Consider the following 23,110-nt stretch of genomic DNA (forward strand, 5'->3'; position numbering starts at 1 on the left):
CCATTCCTTGCACTGTTTATTTACTTTATATGTGTGCACTAAAGTCCCTTTTTCTAAACCAGTCATCCATATCGTCATCTCTGATTTGTCATCATTTAGGATGGTGGCTCAACTACAAAACACATTTCAAAGTTGCGACTTTCTTAAGAGGCAGTAGGGACCCCCTAAATGTAAACAGACTGAATTGAAAAAGGCAAGAAAGATGCATATCAGAGATCTTGACAGAGAGAAAAAAATCAACGGTGAACAATACTCTTTGTGGCTTTGTGGTTACTGTTTCTTTCTTTGTCAGCCTCTACCACATTCTCTTCTTCTGAGTCCGCGTGAGGATGAGAGATGCAAACATATGTTTTAGAGATGAATTAACGCAAGACTTCACCACGGAAAAAGTCTGTCTCACGACTGGAAACATTCCCGCTGTTTTTGGTGTGTGTATCTCTACCAATATGTGCATTTGCATTTGTTTGTGTTCAGATGGGATAAATAGGGACCAAAAGTAGCGTTAACACTCGGCATGTGTGTGATGAATAGGGATTCTATTTTGACGTCAACAAAGAGGTGTTTGAAAGTTGATTTTGTTTGCATGTGTTTGTGTGACAGTGTTTGTCGACTTTTTAATTGCCAAGGTCATACAGCAGTCTCCTTGCCAATCTCAGGCGCACGCAGCTGCTTTGGATATGAAGAAGTCGGCACACATGGATGCGCATACAGTACATACAGAGGCACACAAATACACCCTGATGCCTGTGTTGGGGATCATGTTGATCACATGATCACACTGGATGGATAAGTGCTATTTAAAACAAGCACCACTGGGGCTGAGAAGAAGATCAGAGATTATTGTTGGCAGTGTACAGACCCAGTGAAAACTGGACATGTCATATTAAATTGATACAGGCGATACTCCAAACAATAAAGTCTACCAATACTGCCCGGCCCATTCTGTTCTATCTTCCTCTTTTCTCCTGACCTTCTAAAATTGGTTGCTTCCTAGCTGTCTTTGTTGTGCACAATTTCTTTCCTTGTGAACAAGATACCAACACCTCTAGCATGTTGTCCGAGGTTTTAAAGGATAAGGCAACATAGGTGGAAAAACTGAGATAAAAAAATTCCCATGGCAAGGCCAGTGCACTACTGATAAACATGTCAAATCTTTAGCCGCATGTGTGGTCTTTTTGTGGATTTTTCAAGTTGTTTACAAGTTGTTCTGTGTGTTTTGTGGCAGTTGGGCTGTATCTTAAGTGGGTTTGTTCTGAACGCAACGTGTGCTATAAACCTGGCAGATTTTGAGGATTTCTACTGGGCTGGTAACTAGATCAGAGGTAGTGTGTTAAATATAGAGGGAAGGTCCTGTCTTCTCCCCAACAACAGCAAAGAGCCCACTACAGTACTGGGTGGTGGGCGGTGGTGCCAAAAAGCGACACAGCAGCATCACATCAACATTTGCAGTATCAAAGTCCAAGTTTCCTCCTAGGACCTATTGTGGAATACTGCTGTGTTTGAGGTTTTATTCCAAGTGTTTCCAAATAATAAAAAGCTAAAATGCCAACCTTTTCGTGCCGCAATACTCCTGGACTCATTGTAACTTACTGCACCTTGGATGAAATGACGGTCATCTACAAAGCTTATCTGTTCATTGCACACTTTCCCCCGTTCTGCTTTTTGAGCTTGTTGTTGCTTCTTCTGTCTTGGCTTGGCTCAAAGCGATAGTCTCTCCCTCTCCCTCTGTATGTGCCTGGGCCTGGCTTGTTGACTTTAGCTGGCCCATGTGTTGTGCTGCTGCCAGAGGGGAGTGTTCTTGGCCCGGCCAAGGCCAATGCAAGTGAGGGAGGAAGGAAGGTAAGGGGGAGTGTGTGTGTGTGTGTGTGATTTTGTTTGTGCATGTATTTAAGTGTGCCAAATGCTCCAACCATATTACACAAACGCATACACACATGCAAGTACAGTAAGACAGGGTTAGGACTTCCCAACTGAGGTACACTACCTGTCTCATAAAATGCATTTGTCAGTGACAGTGCTTGTAAATTTGACAGCTTCAAGCATGAATGGTGTCACTACACTTTGTAAAATACTCCAGCTGCATAGTATTTATGTGCCTACACATGTTCATGTGCGTATGTGGGTGACGGCTGTTTATCATGTCATCCTTAAATTTACTGCATGCCATAAATGCACCATGGATAGACTGAATGGCTCTTGTAAACATCCAGATTTGGGGAGTTAAAAACCAAAAAACCCACTCCATCCCCTCCCAAACGCATATACATATACCACACAGAGACCAACTTTGTTGACAGCAATCTCTGCTCTCCATTTTCCTCTTTCTGGGCACTAAATAAAGGCATCCCCAGTTTAACTTGCTCCAAAATAAAGCCTGTCATAATAAGATGGAGACAGATTTACTGTGTGTCAGTGTTGTTGCTCTTTCGCCTGTCCTCCACTCCCACCAAGTTTAAAGGCTCCATAGTTACTCCACGATCAGATGAAAAGTGATAGAGAGGTTAGTGGGCTGTGTCATTTGGGGTATCTGCGGGCGATGATGTGTTCATCAGAGTAAGCGATGGACAGGAATGGTGGCGCTGTTTTCTGTCCGAGCTGGTTTTACGATGTCAGAATGTGGCAGCCAACTTGGTGTAAACACTGATATGAACAACTGTCTGATAGCAACAGTAGATTAGCTTCACTGCTGTCAGCGTGAATAAAAGCCAATCAGAAACCGGCTCTCTGAAAAGGGGTGTCTAAAGCATGCTTTTATTGTTGCTTTTTGCTTAACACAGACACATGCAAAACAATCACACCAGATATAGTGAAACCATGGTGGAGTGTCATCGTTGTTCTGGGAAGCAGAGGAAGGAAAACGCTCAATGTCAGGAAATCAGGGTGGGTTGGAGGGGTGGGTATTAATGGGCCAAGTGCGTGTTGGTCTGTCCGTGTGTTTGTGTGCATGTGTGCAAGAGAGGGATGTCAAAGTTATCAGATAACTCTGGCATAAAGTAGTACACTAGGTATCCTCCCAGTTTGTGTTTTTTTTTTTTCTTCTCAAATTTGTTTCCGTAAAAACACACTAAAAACTTGTGACTGTCAGTGGTGTGCTGTTAGTATGCAACACTGTAGACAGACCGAATGAGACTTAACCAGGACTCCTACCTCACATTTCACCGAATGTAAAGAACCATTTCTGTAACTCCATTGCCAGTCTCGACAACGTGTTGTCTATGTTGGCTCCAAAATGAGAAAAACAGCACAGAAATATTATTAAGAAAGAGACAGAGGTCCATAAATCAAAATCGTGTCCCTGGTTGGCCTTGTTTGGTGCAGAAAACAAGGCTAATGACTGAAACAGGACACGACTAATCTTGTTATCTTTCTATCTCTTGTCCAGACTGTGTGTGTGTGTGACGTGTGTGTCTTTATGCCTGTGAATGTGTGTGAGGTGTTTATCTGTGTCTTACCCGCCTTTCCTCTGAGTATGTCTTCTGTTTTAGCTGTGGTGTGGATATTATTCTTTGCATACCATGATTCTCTCCATGTTGGTATTTTATAATTATACACAACTGTTTTGCCAACTGCCCGCATTGTATTCACAGCTCACAAACACACACAATGACGCACTTAGCTCGTGTTTTGAAACGTTGGGAGAGTAAAAACTCGCATCTTTTGTGAGCGTTCAGACCGTCACTGAGAGATTCCTCTATATCTGGTACATTCCGTTGTGATCTGTTTGCTCCCCATCCACTACATTCTCATCGGCGTGGGAGCTGAGCCATTTTTTAAAAAACTTTTTCTGTGTCTGTAAACTGTTTTTCAGACTAGTCATTTGTGTCTGAGTGTGCGCGCACAGGTACATGTTGGCTTGCTGATTTAAAGCGCACTGCTGTATGTGTTTGAGGGCTCCAGAGTGAAGTTGTTGTGTAGACTGTGTGTATGTGTATGTGTGTGTGTGTGTGTGTGCGCGTGCGTCTGTGTCTGTGCACTGAGACTCAGCGGCTCTCTGCCAGGGCTTAGGGCTTGGCTGAGAGAATGCCTCAAACCAGTTTACTCTGGTTGTGTAGTGGAGAAGTCCGGGGGCGGGACAAGGACCTCTTAAAGCTGCAGGCTCCCTTTCTCTTTGAATATGAGTGTGTGTCTGTTTTGTGTTAGTGCATCTTTGTACATTAGGATTTGTACATGCTTACTGCACATAGCTGGTAGGTACTCACATCACTGTTTGTGCGATGGCAGCTCGCCTTTTTCAGGATTTTACATGAGAATTCAATTCCAATTATGTGTGTGTGTGCCTATGTGCACAAGTGTGTGGGTTAGTTCTTGGCCCTGCCTTAAATAATTTTCCCCACATTTCAATTTCAAGGACAAGCAAGAACAGGGGTGAAGAGTGCTAAATAGAATCCACTGAGAGAACAATTGTGTGTGTGTGAATCAGATATGCTTTGTTCATCTCTGCAGGATGATGCAAATTGCTGTGCAGTCACATTTTTATTAGAATGCTGGATTCTAAAGCACACTCTCTGGGCTCACTGTGTATGTGTTTGTGAATGTATACTGTGCATATGTGTGTCAGTTCAAGTGGGCAGTATAAATAAGAATTAAGATGAGGGTGAACTGCTCTGCATGGGGCGTACTGAGCAGGAAGAGAGAAATAAGCATCTCTCTCCCGCTCTCTGTGAAAGGTTGCACAAGTTGTGCTGATACCACAAAACACTTTCATTCTAGAGGCTTTCAATTCTTCGGTACACACAGAGGCACATAAGCAAACACACTTAGGCAGAAGGGTGTCCAAGACTACCTGTACACAGTGTTGTGTATCTCTCTGTGCTCTGGCTAGTTGTTGGATTTGTTTGCTACATAGTTCAGATTTCTTCTAACATCATTGTTGTCCTTTTTTCTGAAACTTTTTTTCATGTCTTTGATACACAGTCCAAAAAAACCCCAAAAACATGTGCAACAAATGGGTTAAAATCGATCTGTTTACACATATTCTAGGTTAGAGGTGACGCAAAGACAAGAGCACCTGTGAAAAGCGACACCTGGCATTTTTCCTATGTGGTCAATCCATATTTGTGTGTTTTGCAGGAAGCCCTCTGATCATGCTGATAAGGAGGTGATGGCTGCCACCGTCCTGACCTCACTGTCCACATCCTCTTTGGTGCTCTACCCTTCCTCTGCACCCACAGGTAACACAAATACCTCTGTGTCAGCTGCATTCAACAGTTTACCTGCTGTGCCTTCAGCAGAACCTATCAAACACTGACTCATCCTCTGCATTTAACAAATCAAGGGCATTCACTTGAAATCATGACAAGGGTTACTCACTCTCAGTTAGGGGAAGCTGTGGGCACTACTCATCGTAATTCACTTGATGTTAGTTTACCCTGATGCAGACTGAGCTGCTGAGTTATTGGTGTGTAAACCTTTATATACATTAGAAGGAGTCTTACAGTGCTATTAGCACTATTCCCTTTTCTTAGGTTGCATGTATGTTTACCCAAGCCCAGCACTTTTTTACCAACTGTTTAGCCTTGACCCTATCACCACAGCTTTTTGCTGTTTCAAGTATTGCTGTGGTTGCATTACCATGCCAACCCCACCAGACGGTCAAAGTCCCATCAGCTTTTTTTTATTTTTTTTTTGAGCTCAGCGTTTAACCAAGGCTGGTGTTTTTGATCTCAGGAAGGCATCGTGTAGCAAGTCAGATCCCCTGGCCAGCAGCCAGGGGCACCCTGTTTTATACTGCTGTACAAATTGGGATAAAATTGAAAATAAATCAGGCACTGTAAGGTTTCATTGTAGAATTCAGCTGTCATTAGATCTTATCAGAAGATGCTGTGGGTTTGTGAGCAGGTATGCTTGATGAAATGCTTACTTGATACAAAATATTGCAGAATGGTGATGTTGGTTGACACTGATTTATCACCGTTTGGTTGAGCTTTATAAAAAAAAAAAAATCTATGAGCTAATGCCTGTTTAAAGTTTAGATAAATGTCCTGTTGTTTAGCAGAGCTCCAAGCACATCTCCTTGTAATGCTCACGTAACATAAAAAGTGCTTTCTTATGATTTATGTAGCATGGCATTTATGGCTGTTTTGTGTTGTTAGAACATATTGTGTCTTTTACGAGTTGAAGTCTTGCTTGGATTTGTTTTTTCCTTATAGTGGGTATACGTGATTGACTTAAGTGCCATAGTAATTCTATAAAGTAGCACAGTAATCCTCATACACAAATTGACTTGTACTCTACATATTTATATAAATCGGGATTCAGCGCCTTATATTTCTATAGGAAAGTTATTGGTTTATATAAGTTAATCCTCAACATACATAAGCTTTAGTGTATGTTGGGATTTAGTTTTTTTTTTTTTAATGCTACTTGCCACAGTGAAGGAAGGTCCGATGAAGCCATCATGATTATCAAGTCTTGGGTTAAGGTTAGGTTAAGCCTTACTGGACTGGTCAAAAGTTCAAAGTGTTTGGAAAGGGTTTGTGGGCCAAGACTTAGAGAAATACTGTAGTACCTTGTCCAGAAAATTAAAGATGTTTGGGCTTAATGCGCAGGCTTCAACATAGCTTAATGAAAAATGGTAGGACAGTAAAGTATCCATATAGATATTAGAATTTAGGGATCAAGCAGGCTGTAACAGTTTAGGGCTTTGGAATTATTATTATTTATAATTTTTTTTATTGCACAGTTAGGATTTGGGTCAGGAAGTTTATGCATACAGTCCCCACATTATGTTGCCAGTAAGGTTTTATATGTCAGGCCTTTTAGGACGTTTGTTCACATTTTCTGTCTGTTTTCAAACATGAAACACTCTCATTTTAGACATGTCTTGCCATTATTCTGAAGTTAATTATGTATTCTCTAAACTGCAGTCCCGGAGCCATCCAGTAAGTCCTGGAAAGATGCGCTGTCAACTAGCTACAGCAGTTCGACCAGTGGCAACTGGAGCTGGGATGCCAGTGACCAATCAGTGCCCTCCACACCATCCCCACCACTCTCCAACGATACCAACAAGAACTTCCTGCTCTCGTCCCAGGGTGATGATGTCAATGAGGATGTCACAGAGAGCACGCACTTCATGTTTGAGGACCCCATACCTCGGAAGCGAAAGGTAGATGCACGTCTTGCTGCAAGAAGCAGAATAAAGTTCACACATTGAACATTTTACCCCATCATTGGGTGTTTTGTTTTTCTTTTCTTTTCTTTTCCCAAATTGGGTCTGTTTAGGTTTTAATTTTGAATGTTAAACTGTCTGTCAAGAGCTGAGGCATTATGTATTTTGGTTATTCATCACTGGTCAACCCGTGCCATTCTTATGAATGCATATCTCTTAATTGCTAGGAGGATTTTTTTCCCTTCAAATTTGCCACAAATTGAACTCATGGATAAACTGATTGGATTTTGGTTAACCATAACTCTACAATTAATATGCAAATTCTAACAAAATTTTATACAAATGTCTCATTGAATAACATGATGAAGTAGTGGCATTGTATATCCAAAAGCCCAAAAGTCAAGTCTGGACAGACAAGGATATAAACTACAACTTTATGGATTTGCAGAAACGTATACCTATGAGGCTGCGCTTCTAGTTGTTAAATACAGTACAAGCAGGAGTGCTCAGGGGAGTGTCTATAATTTAGTGACTAAGTCTAGCAAATACATACAGCCAGTACCATTCAAGGAATTCATTTGGATTTTTCTGTTGAATTCACCTTAAAGGAGTGACAGAAGCATTTTCTCCTAGGATTATATTCAACACATCGTGTGCTACTACACATTATGAAAACAATACATCACACTCAGGGCCACAGTTGTAGACAAACAAATCTAATGTGCTTTTTTAACATTTCTTTAAAGCAGTATGAGGAAGCGGCTTCAAAAAGCACCACAAAAACATTCCAAAAATGTGAAAACCAAGAGTCTGACATAAGGCCTGTCGTTCTCTGCTTGTGTGGAAGATGGATTATGTTCTCTATTTCACTTGTCTTCCTCTCATTTTTGTACTAAAGAAACAGTCCAGAACAGCAAAGTGTTTTCACTGTCAAGCAGCGTTCCATCCTTTTTTCAGCCCTTTCAGAGGAAGAGGTGGGAAGGCTTAGTAAGAAAGAAGGAGAGGAGGCAGACGGAGGAGGGATGAACAGCAGGAAGTAAGGGTTCAAGGGATGCATAAAAATGAGGGCAGTTGGAGGGTGTTAAAGTGGGAAAGGAGAATTGATGCTTAAGGTAGCAGCAGGAGAAATGAATCTCAATATTCCTCTAGACATACAGTGACGGAAGAGAACTCATATACTGCATATGTGGGAGTTTGCAATTCAACCTCCATGGAGTGAGGCAGCAGTGAATATTATTAAGCTGCCGTATATATGAAACCGTAAAGACTCCAAGGACAATGCTGCCAGAAAGTCATGCCATTCTATAGATAAGCAGACAGGAAATTAAGTAGAATGATGCTCGGAGGAATATAGGAAAACAAGTTGTGTGGGCTAAAAGGTGAACCAACTTGCTGGTCAGCTTTGGATTGTAATATAGCTGACTTTAACTCCAGAGGTCTAAACCGTCTATGAGCAGCTACCCCTTGGATTGTATGACGTCTGATTTCGTACAGGCAGTAAGTTAAGAGGATTATTAAACATGGCAATCAGTAGTCTTACTGTAACTGTGCTAAGATGCAAGAAAAACGCTTAAAGAATTAAGTGATTTGTGATTGTTTGTGGGATTAAAGTCTAGCTTTGCTGTGTACTTTTTATTAGAGGTATTGTTTTAAACAGCATGGTAGGGTACCTACATATTGCCAGAACCACACAAGGAGTTTAGTGGAATGTTGAATAAAATGAAAGGAGGTGACAGTCAATTAGGTAGAATAGTTAAGAGGAGTAGTGCAGCAGAGAGTTAACATAACCATTGATAAAAACCTGTTCTACTCTCACTTCTCTTGCTCTGCCTTCCTCTCTTTCCTGCTCCCTCCCTCCCTTTTTTTTGCCCTTTTTTCTCCAGAGGCTGTTGGAAGGTAATGAAAGTACACACCCACTGTCTTTCATTAGCAGTGATGCAGGTCTCTGCCTGCCCAAGGGACAGCTGCCAGCCCCTGATATGTGAAAAAGAAAATGAATTGAATTATATAGATATATATATATTTTAAAAAACACATCTATTCATCTCCTCGCGGCTTGCTTATGAACAGAGGAAGTTTATCTTGGGTTTTATGTTAAATCAGATTTCAGCAGGATCACCTATGATAAGCGTTTCCTAATACTCCTTTTGCTGATCAGATGCTAAAAAGAGGAAACGGTTGTTTATGCTCGTGGTTTATTTAGTTGCATTTTTGTGAGAGGCCTTGGATTTTATATCAAACAATATGGCTGCTCCCAATTTTTGCCCTTAAACCAAATTATTTTCATAGCTTTGGACCCTCAACCTGTCCCCCAGCTTGCACAGACAACAGGGAGAGATCAAAATAATCTATTAATCAATCTCTCACTGTGGTTTCATTGTCTCCTCTCTGCCCCCTACTTTTTTCTGTATTTCTACGTCCCTCTTGTGCTGTATGTGTAAAAAAAAAAATAGTCTCATACTGGGTTGATAGCCTTCTGCTCTCGTAGATCTCTGAGTAATAATTGGCGGCCAATGAGATCCACACAGAAGAACTTAACAACACATACTAAATAAACCTCAATTCCTATGAAATGCGTAATCGTAGGGGTTTGCAGAAAATGTGTTTTGTTCTGTGTGGTTTTCTTCTGTTTCTATTTGACAGCTGATGTTTTTCTGTTGTTGAGAAAATGATTCACAAACCGAGTGTAAAACCAAAGATAGATGCAGTTGCATTAATGCACAGATGCCTCAGCGACACCAGCTACTTTATTTATTTTTTTTAACGGTGAGATACTCCTTAGTGTTTGTGGCAACATGCGAAGGCTGTCCCACTTAGCAGTCACCTAATTCTTGCTACTTTTGTGGTAAACATCTCTTTCAGAACTCCATGAAGGTAATGTTCAAGTGCTTGTGGAAGAACTGTGAAAAGGTCCTCAGCACCTCCTCAGGGATCCAGCGACACGTCCGCACCGTCCACCTGTTGTAAGTTGCAAATCATCACAGGAAAAGTCAATGCACGCGGCGCTCAGTTATTGATTCCTGGGTTTCAGCAGTCCCATTAATGGAAAATTTGGCCACATATTAACTGCATATTGACATGTGAGAATCAGAATCAACTTACAGATGTGCTGCAATTTTTTTTTAAATGACACTGAAATCAGAATGTTTTAGCTTCACCACCTTCAGTCTGTAGTCTTTTTTTCTTTTCTCCTACTGCCTAGTCGTGTATATCATGCACTTATCCACAGTTTTTGTCTTAGCTAAATACCTACACATGCCCACACACACATGCACCGCCACCAGGCAGTAATATTATCTTTATGAGTCACACTAATGATTCCCACTGTGATGTTATCATTGTTTCAAAGTGTGTTTATTTCTTTTATGTATATTCACATTTATTTTCAGAATCAGTTTTGTTAACATGAACGTTGATCCCATCGGTGTTTTAAGCTTTGGTTGTCACTTTAATAAGGACCTTTTCATTTTAAGTGTTATGTTCGTAATCTTTTCTCCGCAGCTGCAGGGTAATAGTGCGATTGTGATTTAAATAGTGTGGTAAGACAAGAAAAGTGACACACATTTAACTTGTCACAGATTGGATCCTGTCCAACTTCCTGCCTTTACATCTGACTAACTAGGCTATTGTATTACCGTGGCTGCACACAGGTGCTACCAGGCACGTCTGCAGTCTAAATCATTGAACCATGCTGAGTAAGTTAGGGTTTATACATGAAACGTTTTCTGACCGATGTTTGAGGGTTTTTTGTAGCCACATCATAAATATTCAACCTCTATCTAATATTACTGTTTCTAATCATTTATCAGTACACATACCTAACTGTTCAAATAATCTTTTTGAACTCTATAACGTGATACAGATAAATCCAGCCTATGCAGAAGTTCAGCCAGAGTGAGCGACATTGCAAAGATAAACGACTCGTGTCATGTGATAAGAGATGAACTTATTCCATCACACTGAAAATGTTTTGGAAAAAAGTCTACAGTCTTGACTAGAAGGCACATAAAAGGCTACCTTTAATATGCAAGAAAACAGTCAATATACCTGTTGGGCTGTGGGAGTTTGTTTTATAGAGTGAAGAGACTAAATTGGAACTTTTTGTACCCATGGAAACTTGACCCTGTGAATGCCATTTAGATTCATTAAAATATCAGACAATTAAACAATATTAGTGAGCTTTGACACATGAGGAACAAGCTGCAGTTCCGAAAGAGAGATACCTAAAGCTTGTAAGCAAAGACTTAGCAAAGTTCAGAAAGGTCAAGGGATATTATTATTATTATTATTATTATTAATAAATACTGGCTTTGGTGGTGGGCTGCAAGGTGGCTCAGTGGTTAGCACCGTGGCCTAGAAGGTTGCCGGTTCGCGTCCCGGTGAGGACACCCGGGATCTTTCTGCGTGGAGTTTGCATGTTCTCCCAGTGCAGCGTGGGTTCTCTCCAGGTTCTCTTGCTTCCTCCCACAAGTCCAAAAACAGGTTGAGGTTAATTGGCGATTCTAAATTGTCTGTAGGTGTGAATGTGAGTGTGCTTGGTTGTCTGTCTCTAAGTGTAGCCCTGCGATAGACTGGCGACCTGTCCAGGGTGTCCCCTGCCTTCGCCCTAAGTCAGCTGGGATAGGCTCCAGCCCCCCCACGACCCTATTGAGGATTAAGCGGTGTATAGATAATGGATGGGTGGATGGGCTTTGGTGGTCAGTTTACCAAAATGTCCTAGTGTTTAAAGCAGCTGAATAATTTTGATTGCAATTGTCAATGACGACAAATTGAACTAACTAATTATCTAACCCATTCCTTGAATACTCTGATAGCACAGTGTTGTTGGATATAAGGTTCCTTTACTGTTTACATATGAATGTGTGAGGTATCACGTTGTATCAAATGTGGTCTACTGAGTCAGAAATGAGTCATTTTGTGGCTGTTTTTTTCTCAATGCAGCAGGTAAACCTGAGACAATGTGAAAAGACACAGTAAATTGTATCTTGTAAAGATAGTGTTAAATTTATTGTTATTGTAAATATGATATATTTAATAATCTTTTATTAAAAGTTAAGACCGAGACACTATTACTCTAAGGATTGGCAGTATGCCCTGACTTGTTTACTGTCCCTAGCTTGCATGTTTGAGGAACTGCAGCCCATTGGCTTTTAGTGCCCCCTGGTGTTGCGAAGAGTGCACTTCATGTTTTAAGTGCCATATAAAAGACCGCTCAGCCTATGGTTGTTATATTGCAGCACATGTGTGTTATGTTTGTGGCACCACTATACTTAGTATTTTAAAACGGACCATAATGTTATGAAACTCTGGTCATTGCTTCCTCTCAGTATTGATTGTGTGTTTGAAGTTTTTCATAAAAATAATCAAAAAATAATTTTGCCCCGCAGGCGAAACAGTGACTCTGATTACAGCGATGGAGAGGAGGACTTTTACTACTCAGAGATCGAGGTCAACATGGACAGCCTAACGGAGGGCTTGTCCAGCCTCACACCCACCTCGCCCACCACGGCCGGTCCTCCGCCCATCTTCCCTCCACCGCTCACCGATGTCCCTCACTCCGAGCACATCAACATGAATGGTTCGCAGAGTCACGTCCCTACACTGCTCAGTCAATCAGCTCCCTCCACACTCTGCCACATCCGCACTGACCACGCCTACCAGGTAATTCACACCCAGCGGGACACAGAATATGGACGCATGCATCATTAAATGAAAATTCTGGAAGTAGACGCTCTTGTTGTGCCTTTGAAAGCAAGACAACTTAGACAAGATTTGGTTTTCTATCATATGGAGTCTGCACAGGCAGTTTTTTATGTTAGTGCAAAAAAAAAAAAAAAAAAGGTCAGGGTGAGTTACTTAACTCCTACGCCAGTGTGGGTTGGAGTATATAACAGGGTCTACATGAAGGATGAAGTCAGAATATATTTTTTATATTTTTATATTAATTCTGAAGCTAGAAAGGGTTTAGTTTTTAGATTCAATTATGCTTAAATTCCTGCTTGCAAATCTAATTTGAACTACTTGGATATCAATGCCACCTCCCTATTCTTCTCTGTGCCCTCCTTTTTTTTTTTTTCGCTTCCTCTTGTTTTTAATGTGCTAGTTTATGTGCATATCTCATTTATATGTCCTTGAAGATAAAATGAAATGGTTTCAGCTGGAAGAACACATTTGGTATAAATATAAATATTAAAAGTACTCAATATTGAATTCAGTCCTTTGCAGTGGTTTGAGGTAGTACAGGACTTTCAGTTGCCATGACAACACAAAATGCACATAAAAATAGATGTACAGTATGCGTATACAAAACTGGAATGAATACTTCTTATGTTTAGTTTTCTTTGTACCATACTTTACGCAAACACCTCTATTTGATTCTGCTAACTTCATGCTTTTACTGCTATTCTTCCTCCTTCATAGAAAAAGTTTCTGCCACATTCTGCAAGAGTGTAAGGCCAGGCTCATACTACCAGAGTTTTAAATCCAGGTTTTCATATCAGGTCACATCACGCATATAAACTTTACAGATATTCTTCTTGCTAGTTTCAGTCATGCACATGCTAAGAGATTTGAAATTAAGGGTGCACTGAAGGAATATAATAGTGCGAAAGGAAACAATCAGGGAGCAGCGCGCCACCTCACGTGATCTCAAGGCGAAGCAGCTTGCTTGATCAAACAGCTTGCTGTAGCATTAATAATACCTTGAATTGAAATTGAATTAAGTGAATGAGAAAATGGTTCAGAAGATGCAGTCAACATGGTTTGTTTATTCTTCAGCAAGCCCTGAAGGTGAGATTTTAAGTTTTCAGTTTTGTTATCTGTAACAAACATTAGGATCCAGGGTTATAATGTTTAGCCTCACTTTGCAACAGTGTCCACTATTCTGGGTGCTAGTAATACCATGTTTGATATTAATCAGGATGACCCCAATGAATCTGCCATCAGTTCAGGAGGTTTAAGACTGAATCTGTAAACCACTCAGATTATTAAAGGATCTGGAATGAACAGTAGCTCAAAACAAGATCCCAAACCAGATTTTTTTCTGTTATCAATAAAAGGAGCGAAATGGGGGTAAATCAGCCTAAAACTCATAGTGTGAGACAGGCTGAACCATAGTTCTCACTTTAACTTTCACATTTTTTGTCGTTCATGGCAAATTAAAAAATCGGCGGAGGCAGTTTTGCTGATTAAAAGACATATTTCAGATTAAAAGCTGAAGAAATGCCTTCCCTACTAATTATACCTTCTATTTCTTCTGTACTCTCTTGTCTGTTTCTGTCTGCACATTTCCTGTCCCTCCTTGTTTCTGTTGTGTCCTCTCCTGGTTATGTGGGGTGGTTGTCCATGTTCCAGGCCACTGCTCCAGTGAGTATCCCAGTAGGTCCTGAGCTGGCTGGGATAGGCAGTGGTAATGGGATCGGGCCTGGAACTGGGACTGGGAATGGCATCAGTGTGTCGTGGCAGTCCCCTCCTGTCATTTTTAAAGGCGTCCCGGTGAGTGAGGCTTTGTCTCACGGCTTTTTATCTTTATCTTAATTTCTCTCCTGCTGTTTCCACTTGAAGCCATTTGAGCTTTTTTTTTTTTTTGTCACAGTTTTTTTCATTCTGCTTGCTTCTTTACACCGTGATCTTTTTATACATGGAGGCATCTGTGCTTGTCTCTCTTTGGCTCAATTTATTGAAAGATACTATTTAAACAGGTTAATATATAAAATCAAAACTAGAAAATAAACCATGTGTGCACAACATTAAATATTGTTATCTATGTTATATTATGTGTGCGGTCTCACATGTAGGACGGAGGTTATTAAATAGAAATCAAACACATGACAAAGCAAGTCTGAAGAAATCGAAGAAATGTCTGAATGTGGAGTGTGAATAAATATGTGGAATATGTTATAAATGTTGACATAAAACAATGTTATTGTTAAAGTTCCTCAGTGCCTCTAGTTGGCTGTGACCAAAATGATTGAAGACATTCTTGCCTTAAATCAGAGTCTGGGCTCATTTGAGACAGTCAGAGGACCTGAGGGATGAAGGAGGCACATATTACATTTTAAAGCACATGAGACATCTTCAGCCACAGAAATATTTACAAACCAATAAAAAGAACTTAAAATCAATAACAAAACTGACAACCAACCACTGCAGGGACACAAAAAACTTTTATTAGAGACCACAATTAAACAGGCTAGTTTTTTAACAGACTTACTGGTGTTATGTAGGCATAAACACTTGCATTATAGCCCAGAAGGACACCTACAGCAGGTATTTTACTCCATTCCAGAAACAAGTTCCTGTGTTTTATCGTGATTGTGTTGCAGGAAACTTTTAAGACGTACATGCACTAACGCTGGAACCATGGCAATGCAAAGTTGGATGTCATATGTGTATTTGTGATAGCTTGTGTCTGTCTCTTGATAACATGGGATGCTTACGGTAGTTGCGCAATACAGGGTGATAATCAAAGATGATAAAGAATTTTCTGCCAGTAAGGTACTCTAGAAATGACAACAATCACTGGGGAAGTGGCCAAACGTTTGCACACTCAGTTTTATTGTTTATTTTTTCAAGTTCATGATATAAAAAAAGTAACAGTGCATTCAAATTTGAAAGAAGCATTGTTTTAGATGTTCGCCGTAGAGGTGGCATTCACTGCTTTTCAACAAAGTGTGTAGTTTACCCATGGGAGGCTGGACTTATGCACAATAATGCATAATTTGAGATATTCACGGCTCACCATAAAAAGAACTAGTGAAGGTAGTTGATCTAACATGATGTATGACAACAGAATCTGCCCAGTCCATGAAATGCAGATATTTATTATTGAGCTAAACTTTTCAGTTAAGCTACAAAAGTTCTTGCAAGTTACATAAACTAGTTACACTAGTAATACTGTACTGACAAGAGCAGAACTAAGGTTGTGTCTTGTGTTTGTAACAACCTAAACTTTATTTATTGGTGTCTGTTTAATCAGTGTATGATAACTGATCGTTTCTGTTTTTTCGCCCACGTTGGAGAGAGGAGCCCAGGCGCTCTGAGGCTTCACTGTGTCAGTATGATATTAACCAATACGCTTCTGATGTCTTTCCACTTTGCCAGGGGCCTGTGACTCATGTTCGGACAGTTAGCATCGGTGAAAAGCGGCAGCCTGCAGCCAGCACACACACCACTGTTAATAAGAACCACACTTTAATAACACCGGCACCTAAATCAACACCAGGAACCAGGTACGCATCGGCCATTTGCTGTGCATCTGCGATTGTGTTAAGATTGTTAAACTATTCTGTTAAAGTCAAGAAGGGGGGTAGTACTGCGCCCTTATTCTGTAATTATTATATTATTCACCAGGCAATATTATCAATACCAAATTGTGTTTCTTTCTTTAGCATCTTTTTATGTCGCGCTGGCTCAGAACATAGTCTGTTCCCTTTGTAGAGTCTGAATTGTGAATTTTAGTGTTCCTAAAATTAAATTCTCTTTTTTTACATGATAAATTGTAAATGATTAAATGTACTAATGTTTGTAGCAGTGTGTTATATGTAATAGTTTATTGCCAGTGGAATGTAAAATAAGGTCTTGGAGATTAATTTGTCTTTAAATCTCAACCTTTCCCAGATGTCTCTCTTGTACAGAGTCATTTTAATGTTGACTTGTTAAATAAGAAGACTTGTAAGTGTGTATGTGTTTGTGTTCCTAATCCTGCCCTTACATGCACACGTACACATTTAGACGCCATTGAGCGTGTTGCACATATATGTGTGTGTTTTCTTTTTTTTGCCCATGTGGGCGTCTGGATGTCTGTGTGCATGTCCTTATGCTGTCACATCTGCTGTTACCAAGGAAACCCCGCGGGGAGGCGAAGAAGTGCAGAAAGGTGTACGGCATGGAGAAGAGAGAAATGTGGTGCACAGCCTGTCGCTGGAAAAAAGCCTGTCAGAGATTCACCGACTAATCCAGTCCCCTTCCCCGGTCTGTGAGATGAGCTCTTCCTCACTCGGAGTGACAGCAAGGTGGACGCTTCCACTGACGAGACGAGGGGAGATTTCTTCACGATGGAGTTCTCGGTGCTGCTTCCTCCAGCCCAGCAGGGGGGCTCGCCTTCTCTCTTTTCCGTTTCCAAACACAAAGAGAAAATAAAACTGGTTGGTAAAAACAAACAAAAAACCATCAAGAAAAAAATAACTTTATGCAGGTTTTGAGACTTTTTCTAAGACTGAGACATTTTCACTCTGACGAATAAGAAAAAAAAGAAAAAAAAAAACATTTAAATTGGCTTATGAACCTTCTTGAGTTGATCTTTTTTGTTTTTCACTTGCTTCAACTCAAGGCAATGTTTAAAGACTACAGATAAGCTTTTTTGGTATACTCTGTTGTTCATTATAGGAGCATCATGTAAGCTACTGTTAAGGATTGATCATGACACTTTTTTTGGAGGTTCAAGGGTTAACAACCAGATCTACTCGGTATGAATTCTGTAGCATATCCGTTTCTTATCGTCACTGTTTAAGGGACTTCAAACCTAAGAAATGCAAAAGGCCTGTTTACTTACAACCAACTTTTTTTTTGGTGTAAGCTCCAACATCACTGTCTTCTGCAGTCTAACTGGACGTCGACTGCATGTCTGGATACATATTATTCAATATCAAACAACTTGTTCATTTAGACAAATTCTATACTGCCCGCTATATTTGTAGTTTTGCAAAACTGCACCAAATCTTACACAACAAGTGGTACAAAAAGTTCTCCCTTGATGTTCCAAAATATTTTCGAGAGATGTACAAAATATCAGAAATATATTTCCCTCTCTTTTTCTCTATACTTTTACTGTAGAGATATGCACCTTGAAGAAATATGTCATCTTTTAGAGCATCACTGTAACCCCCAGCGTATGCCTAAGAGCGTGAATATCTGTTTCTTATATAGTTTATTTTCAGCAATGACTTGCTGAAACAACTTGCAGTTGCACTGTGCAATCAGCAGGATTACAGCATTTAATATTGTCTTTCTTGCTTTGTGGTTGTCATTGAGTCATGAGTTGAGGCAGAAAGGCTCATTATTCTTCCTTTGACAGCTGATGTTCTTAAAGAGATTGTTTACCACAACGATACGTGAATGATAACTGCCCTTTGAAACTTTAACTCACAGTCTGACTGATGTAAATTGTGTATGTAGGTAAATAACATAGACGTTGTAACCCAACAATCACTACCTGATAAGAAGTCAGGCATTCTAATTCATTTCTTACAGTTTTAAATGGAGAGGTTACCCATTCTGTAGTCTTTGGAATAATTGCCATTAACCAGCATTATTTTTAGATACTAGACCTAACTTCATAGGACCCAAAACTTCCCTACGTTTTAATACATGCTGCGTTTTATCCTTGAAAATAATCTTTCACTCTGGTGTAACATTTGAAGATAAATCGTGAGAGTCAAATCAAGTCAGTGCAGAACAGGAGCGTTGGTGGTCGACTGTATACTGATTTCTATGAGTGAGGTTTTTAAAATGTTTTACCAAAATGGAGTCTTACTTTTTAGGACAGGCTTGTAATAGTTAAAGGTAGGCCAAGGTTTCCAAGCTTTAGATAAAATATAGGTGGTAGATTTTTTTAGATAGTTAGATACTTCAGTTTTTTGATATATCCCTTTTTAACGTGTTTTTCAGCATTAGTGGCCATTTGAAGAAAACTGTTCATTTTAAAACTATTTTGTTACCTGTTTTGTATTCGTCAAAGATATAAAACAGGAAAGAAACGAAAAGCAAGAGACATAAGACATTTTTATAGTGTTTTTTAAAAAATATACTGTCCCTAGTCTTTTTAAATAGTTTTTAAACTTCCCCCTCCTGTTAATTAGTAATGTGTAGTTGTCATTGACTTTCTCTGAGTTGACTTAATCAGTTTCTAGGTTTAAATGACAGAAACAACAGACAATGCAGATTTTTTTTAAATGATAACCTTCTTCAAACCATAGGGCCAACTCAAATTATTTATTCCTATAGTCAAACATCATAAATTTGCCTCAAAGGGCTTTACAATGTGTATATATTATAACACCCCCTATTCTTAGACCCTCGATTCAAACAAGACAATGCCCTTAAGAGAAAAAAAAAAAAAAACAACACAGCTAATTTCCAATTTGCTCTTAGTAATATAGTCATGATATTAGATATATATACTTTTGAAGAGATCCACCATTGTTGTGAATCTCTCTCTCTTTTTTTTTTTTTAATTGATGTGCTGTATGTTAGCAGCTGTTTGAATGTGGATTCTGCTGTGTGTCCTCTTCTCTCGAAGCGCTCCTAACACTGACCTGACCTGATCTCAGTAGCAACGTATGACAAACACAGAGTGCCTGTCCTCGTCGATATGAGTAGGCCATCCTCGAGCAGGATCCTTGATTGAGATCCAGTACGACTTCAGACCTCTGTCGCCATAGAAGCACCTATGCTGTCCTCTGGGCTCACATGTGCCGTTGGCTGATACCATGTTATAGGCAACTAGTCATCACTTCTCGAAGCTGATGCATGAGGTCAAAGCGCAAAAAAAAAGAAAAGAAAAAAAGCATTAAGCCCATATGGTTGCTGTCATAGTAGTTTATGTCTCATTGAGTTCCTGTTTCCTTTTTTTTTTTTAATTTATGATCCTCCCTGTAAAGTGTTTATTCCAGTGATGTCCCAGATAAGCTAAGGCCTCTTCCAGTCAGAAACTTCACCAACTTCACCAAGTGCCAATTCAAAGAAAACAAAAAGGAAAAGGTATACTGACCTGATGAAATTGCACTACGTTGCACTGCGCAAAGACATGTTTTTGTACATGGACATTTTATATACACAAATTTTTAAGTGAAAGGGTATTTTGTTTTGAAGGGGTGGGAGGGATATCGTCACTGCCCGATGGAATAAATGGGGTGTCAGGGATGTGGGGTCGTGAACCTCTGGGGTTCCCCATTATTACCAAGCGATCTTGACAGTTGATGTCTTGCTCTTTGTGTCAGATTTATTGTACTAGACACAGCGGTGCTGGCAGTTTTAGGGAGTGTGGTACTGGAAGTACAGTGTGGTACTCAGTCAGTCACTTTGCCTTTCCTTGGACTAGTGCCAAGGGTCGAAAGCAGTACCAGCCTTGTCTCAGTGATGGTAAAACACCAGTTTCAGTCAGTAACTACTCTTTATCGTCTTGATAACGGATGCTTTACAGTTTTTTTATTGCCTGGGTTTTTTTTCTCCCTCACAATACTCACACACTTATTCATAAATTTCAGCTTTGTGCTTCCTTTACTTAAAAAAAAAACAAAACAAAAAAACAAATTCCCGCTTCTTTACATTTACTGAGCTGAGGTAGTAATGTGTACATACTGTTATTAGTGCTGGATACCACTTTCAGTTTTGTTAGCTTTAGTTTGGTCGTTGGTAACGTGTCAAATGCAACCCGTCTAGTCTCTCTCCGTCCTCAGTGTAAGCACTTTTAGATTCCACCAGCAGGGTTAGAGGCCAGTGCTTCTGCCGGCAGACAATGGGACTTTCAGGCCGTGTTAAGCTAACAGGCTCATGTGCTCGCCAGCTGATATTCCACCGTTTTTTCAAGTTGCACTAAACTGGCCTGTGACGATCGAGTCCCATGGCTGCATCATTAAGAGTTTGGTTCTTTGAGTGCGACTTAAGATCACCGTTGGCCAGACAGAAACGTGGGTACAAAGTTGCTCTTGTGTGCAGACCTTTAACAAGAGAACGTTTTGGTGAATTCTTTGTAAAATACATCAGCAATCACAACTTTCACCCACACAATGAGGGATGGAGATTGTGGAGAGTGACGGTCGATGGGTGTGCGGGGGGAAACTGGAGATTTTTTACAGTAGATGGACACGAGACACGCAGTGACGATATAGGTGGATTTGCAGTTTCAGGGCTTTCTTGTACATATGCAACATAAAGAGAACCATGAGGCTTTTTTTTCATATATTGTTGTTGTTTTGTTTGTTGTTGTATCTCTGTTATATGAAAAGGAAACTTTTTTTACAGTACAGTTGCTCAGAATATTTTTCTTTCATTTTTTTTTAAAAAGTCGATTGAGAAGCTATAGTGAACAGATTCAATGTATGTTGTAGCTTAGAGGCAAAGGGGAGAAAAACAAAACCCGTTGAATGTAAAACCTATAAAAAAAGTCTTTTTTTGTTGTTTTGTTTTGTTGTTGTAATAGTTGCTGGCTAGTTTGTACTGCCTGTAGTGAACCTGTAGTCGTCCTGATTTCGGTATCCAAATTTTTACCACCCACAGACAGCTGTCGCCACACTGCTAAGTCATATATAATAACACAACCATGCAGTATTGCTTTACTATCTTACTTTGTGCAATGAGACGCTTTACAATGGAACAAGAACTAACTTGCTTTTTGGTGACATCTGGTCTACTCTCTCACACTCTCACTGTTCTGTCTTTTGTCGATCGCCCTGCCAAATGGTAACTTTTTTCTGAATATGTGTGGTTATCGTCGTCGTGGATATTGTTTGTGGTTGTGACATTAAGTTGTTGTTAGGCAGGATAACCTTTAGACCTTTGGTCACCATGGAAATGTCCAACTTGTGGGAATCTTTATCCTGCCCTGCACATTCCAACAGACAGCATGCTTTTAGTGTCTTCCACTTGCTTCCTAAAAGACATATCCTTCCTACTTCCTTTTCACTACAGCAATTCTTCTCTGATCACCTTGTCCTTTTCCATTTCCTGTTCTTGTGCTATCCAGCTTTACTGTGGTCCCACCCAAGCCTTTACCCAGTATATTAAGCTAAACTAAACCCTTGAAATGTGCATCAAAAAAAAGCCTTTTTTTTTTTTTCTTTCCAAAAAATGTCAAAAATTGATGTGCTGCTTTCTTGAATGTCAGTTTCCGTTTGTTTGTAAACCAGCAGCAGCAAAGCCAATAGATCTCCTTCCAAAATAAATGTAATGCATTGCAATGGCAGCTCCACTCAGTTCTCTGCTTCTTCTACTGTGCTCTTATTGTTTGTCCAGGCGTTTACCCTGTCTGTCACTTCTCTCATTTGATGACCATTTTTTCCCCTCTCATGTTGTATTTTTACTCAGCCTTACACTGGCTGGTGTGAAAACCAACCTTTGCTTCTCCTTCTTTTTCTTTTTCTCATTGATTGATTGTCTGGTTGAGTTTGAGGTTGTTTTGCATGTCTAGCATCGCTCATTTTTTCCTATTCTTTTTATTTTTTTTTGTTAGGAGATACAACACTGAAGGGTTTTATGTGTTAGATTTCCCCTCTCAGTATCCAATAACCCAAGGCTGATGTAGATTGTTTTTCTCTAAATGTAAAAATGCTCATTGCAGTCTGACCCACACACACACGAACACAAACGCACACGCAGTGCTAAAAGCGTTTTGCGGGAAACATTACGTCAGCCTTGGGTCTTCACTGGAGGGCAAGATTTCTCCTGTGTGTGGGCTCGGCCTCTGGTCTTCATCACCAGTCCCACACACATGGAGGAAGCACTTTCTGAGGAGTGGTGCACTCAAGGAGTATTTGTGTGAATGTCAAGCCTATGACTAGTGCTTGAAAAAGATGGATGACCATGTATGATGCTGATAATGTGATCTATGTGATGTAATGTGACAGAAAGAAAATAAACCTGAATGGACGAATCCTGCCATCAGATTCTTTATATTTTATGTGAATAATGCGATAATGAAACACAGCAGCTCTTTATCACGACAAATCTTCATAAGAAGGAAATATGGCCGTTTAAACCAATTGAATTCACTCCTCTGTGTGTCTGCTTTCTTTGACTTGTGTCTTCCTCCCCCTTGTGGACAGCAGGAGGTTTGACAACACCGGTTCCCATCAAGAGGCATGTAAAAAATCAAACAAAAGGCACAGCGCATGTTGTTCACTTCTTTACAGCAGCAATTTCAAAATTTATTGAGACTGATTGGTTTTTGCAAATAATAGTCAAGCTAATTCTTCCACTAAACATGAAGTTAGAAAGAGGCTTGGA

General features: G+C 40.0%; 1 protein-coding gene across 2 annotated transcripts in view; it reads left to right on the top strand.

Annotated features, from left to right (window-relative positions):
* The window catches only part of slc2a4rg (SLC2A4 regulator), a 37,532-nt gene extending 14,764 nt beyond the window's left edge, over positions 1-22,768 (top strand). Inside the window, exons 3-9 of one of the 2 annotated variants that reach the window (XM_008277839.1) lie at positions 5,071-5,171; positions 6,867-7,105; positions 9,971-10,071; positions 12,496-12,769; positions 14,462-14,602; positions 16,211-16,338; positions 16,952-22,768. In XM_008277839.1, the coding sequence (XP_008276061.1) occupies positions 5,071-5,171; positions 6,867-7,105; positions 9,971-10,071; positions 12,496-12,769; positions 14,462-14,602; positions 16,211-16,338; positions 16,952-17,063 (1,096 nt within the window). In that variant the 3' untranslated portion in view covers positions 17,064-22,768. The remainder of the gene's footprint in view (positions 1-5,070; positions 5,172-6,866; positions 7,106-9,970; positions 10,072-12,495; positions 12,770-14,461; positions 14,603-16,210; positions 16,339-16,951) is intronic. The other variant, XM_008277840.1, reaches the window with a different exon arrangement.
* The last annotated feature ends 342 nt before the right edge of the window (positions 22,769-23,110 follow it).

The sequence above is a fragment of the Stegastes partitus genome, unplaced genomic scaffold (genome assembly GCF_000690725.1).
Source record: "Stegastes partitus isolate 25-593 unplaced genomic scaffold, Stegastes_partitus-1.0.2 Scaffold108, whole genome shotgun sequence".
In the NCBI taxonomy this organism is placed as follows: Eukaryota; Metazoa; Chordata; class Actinopteri; family Pomacentridae; genus Stegastes; species Stegastes partitus.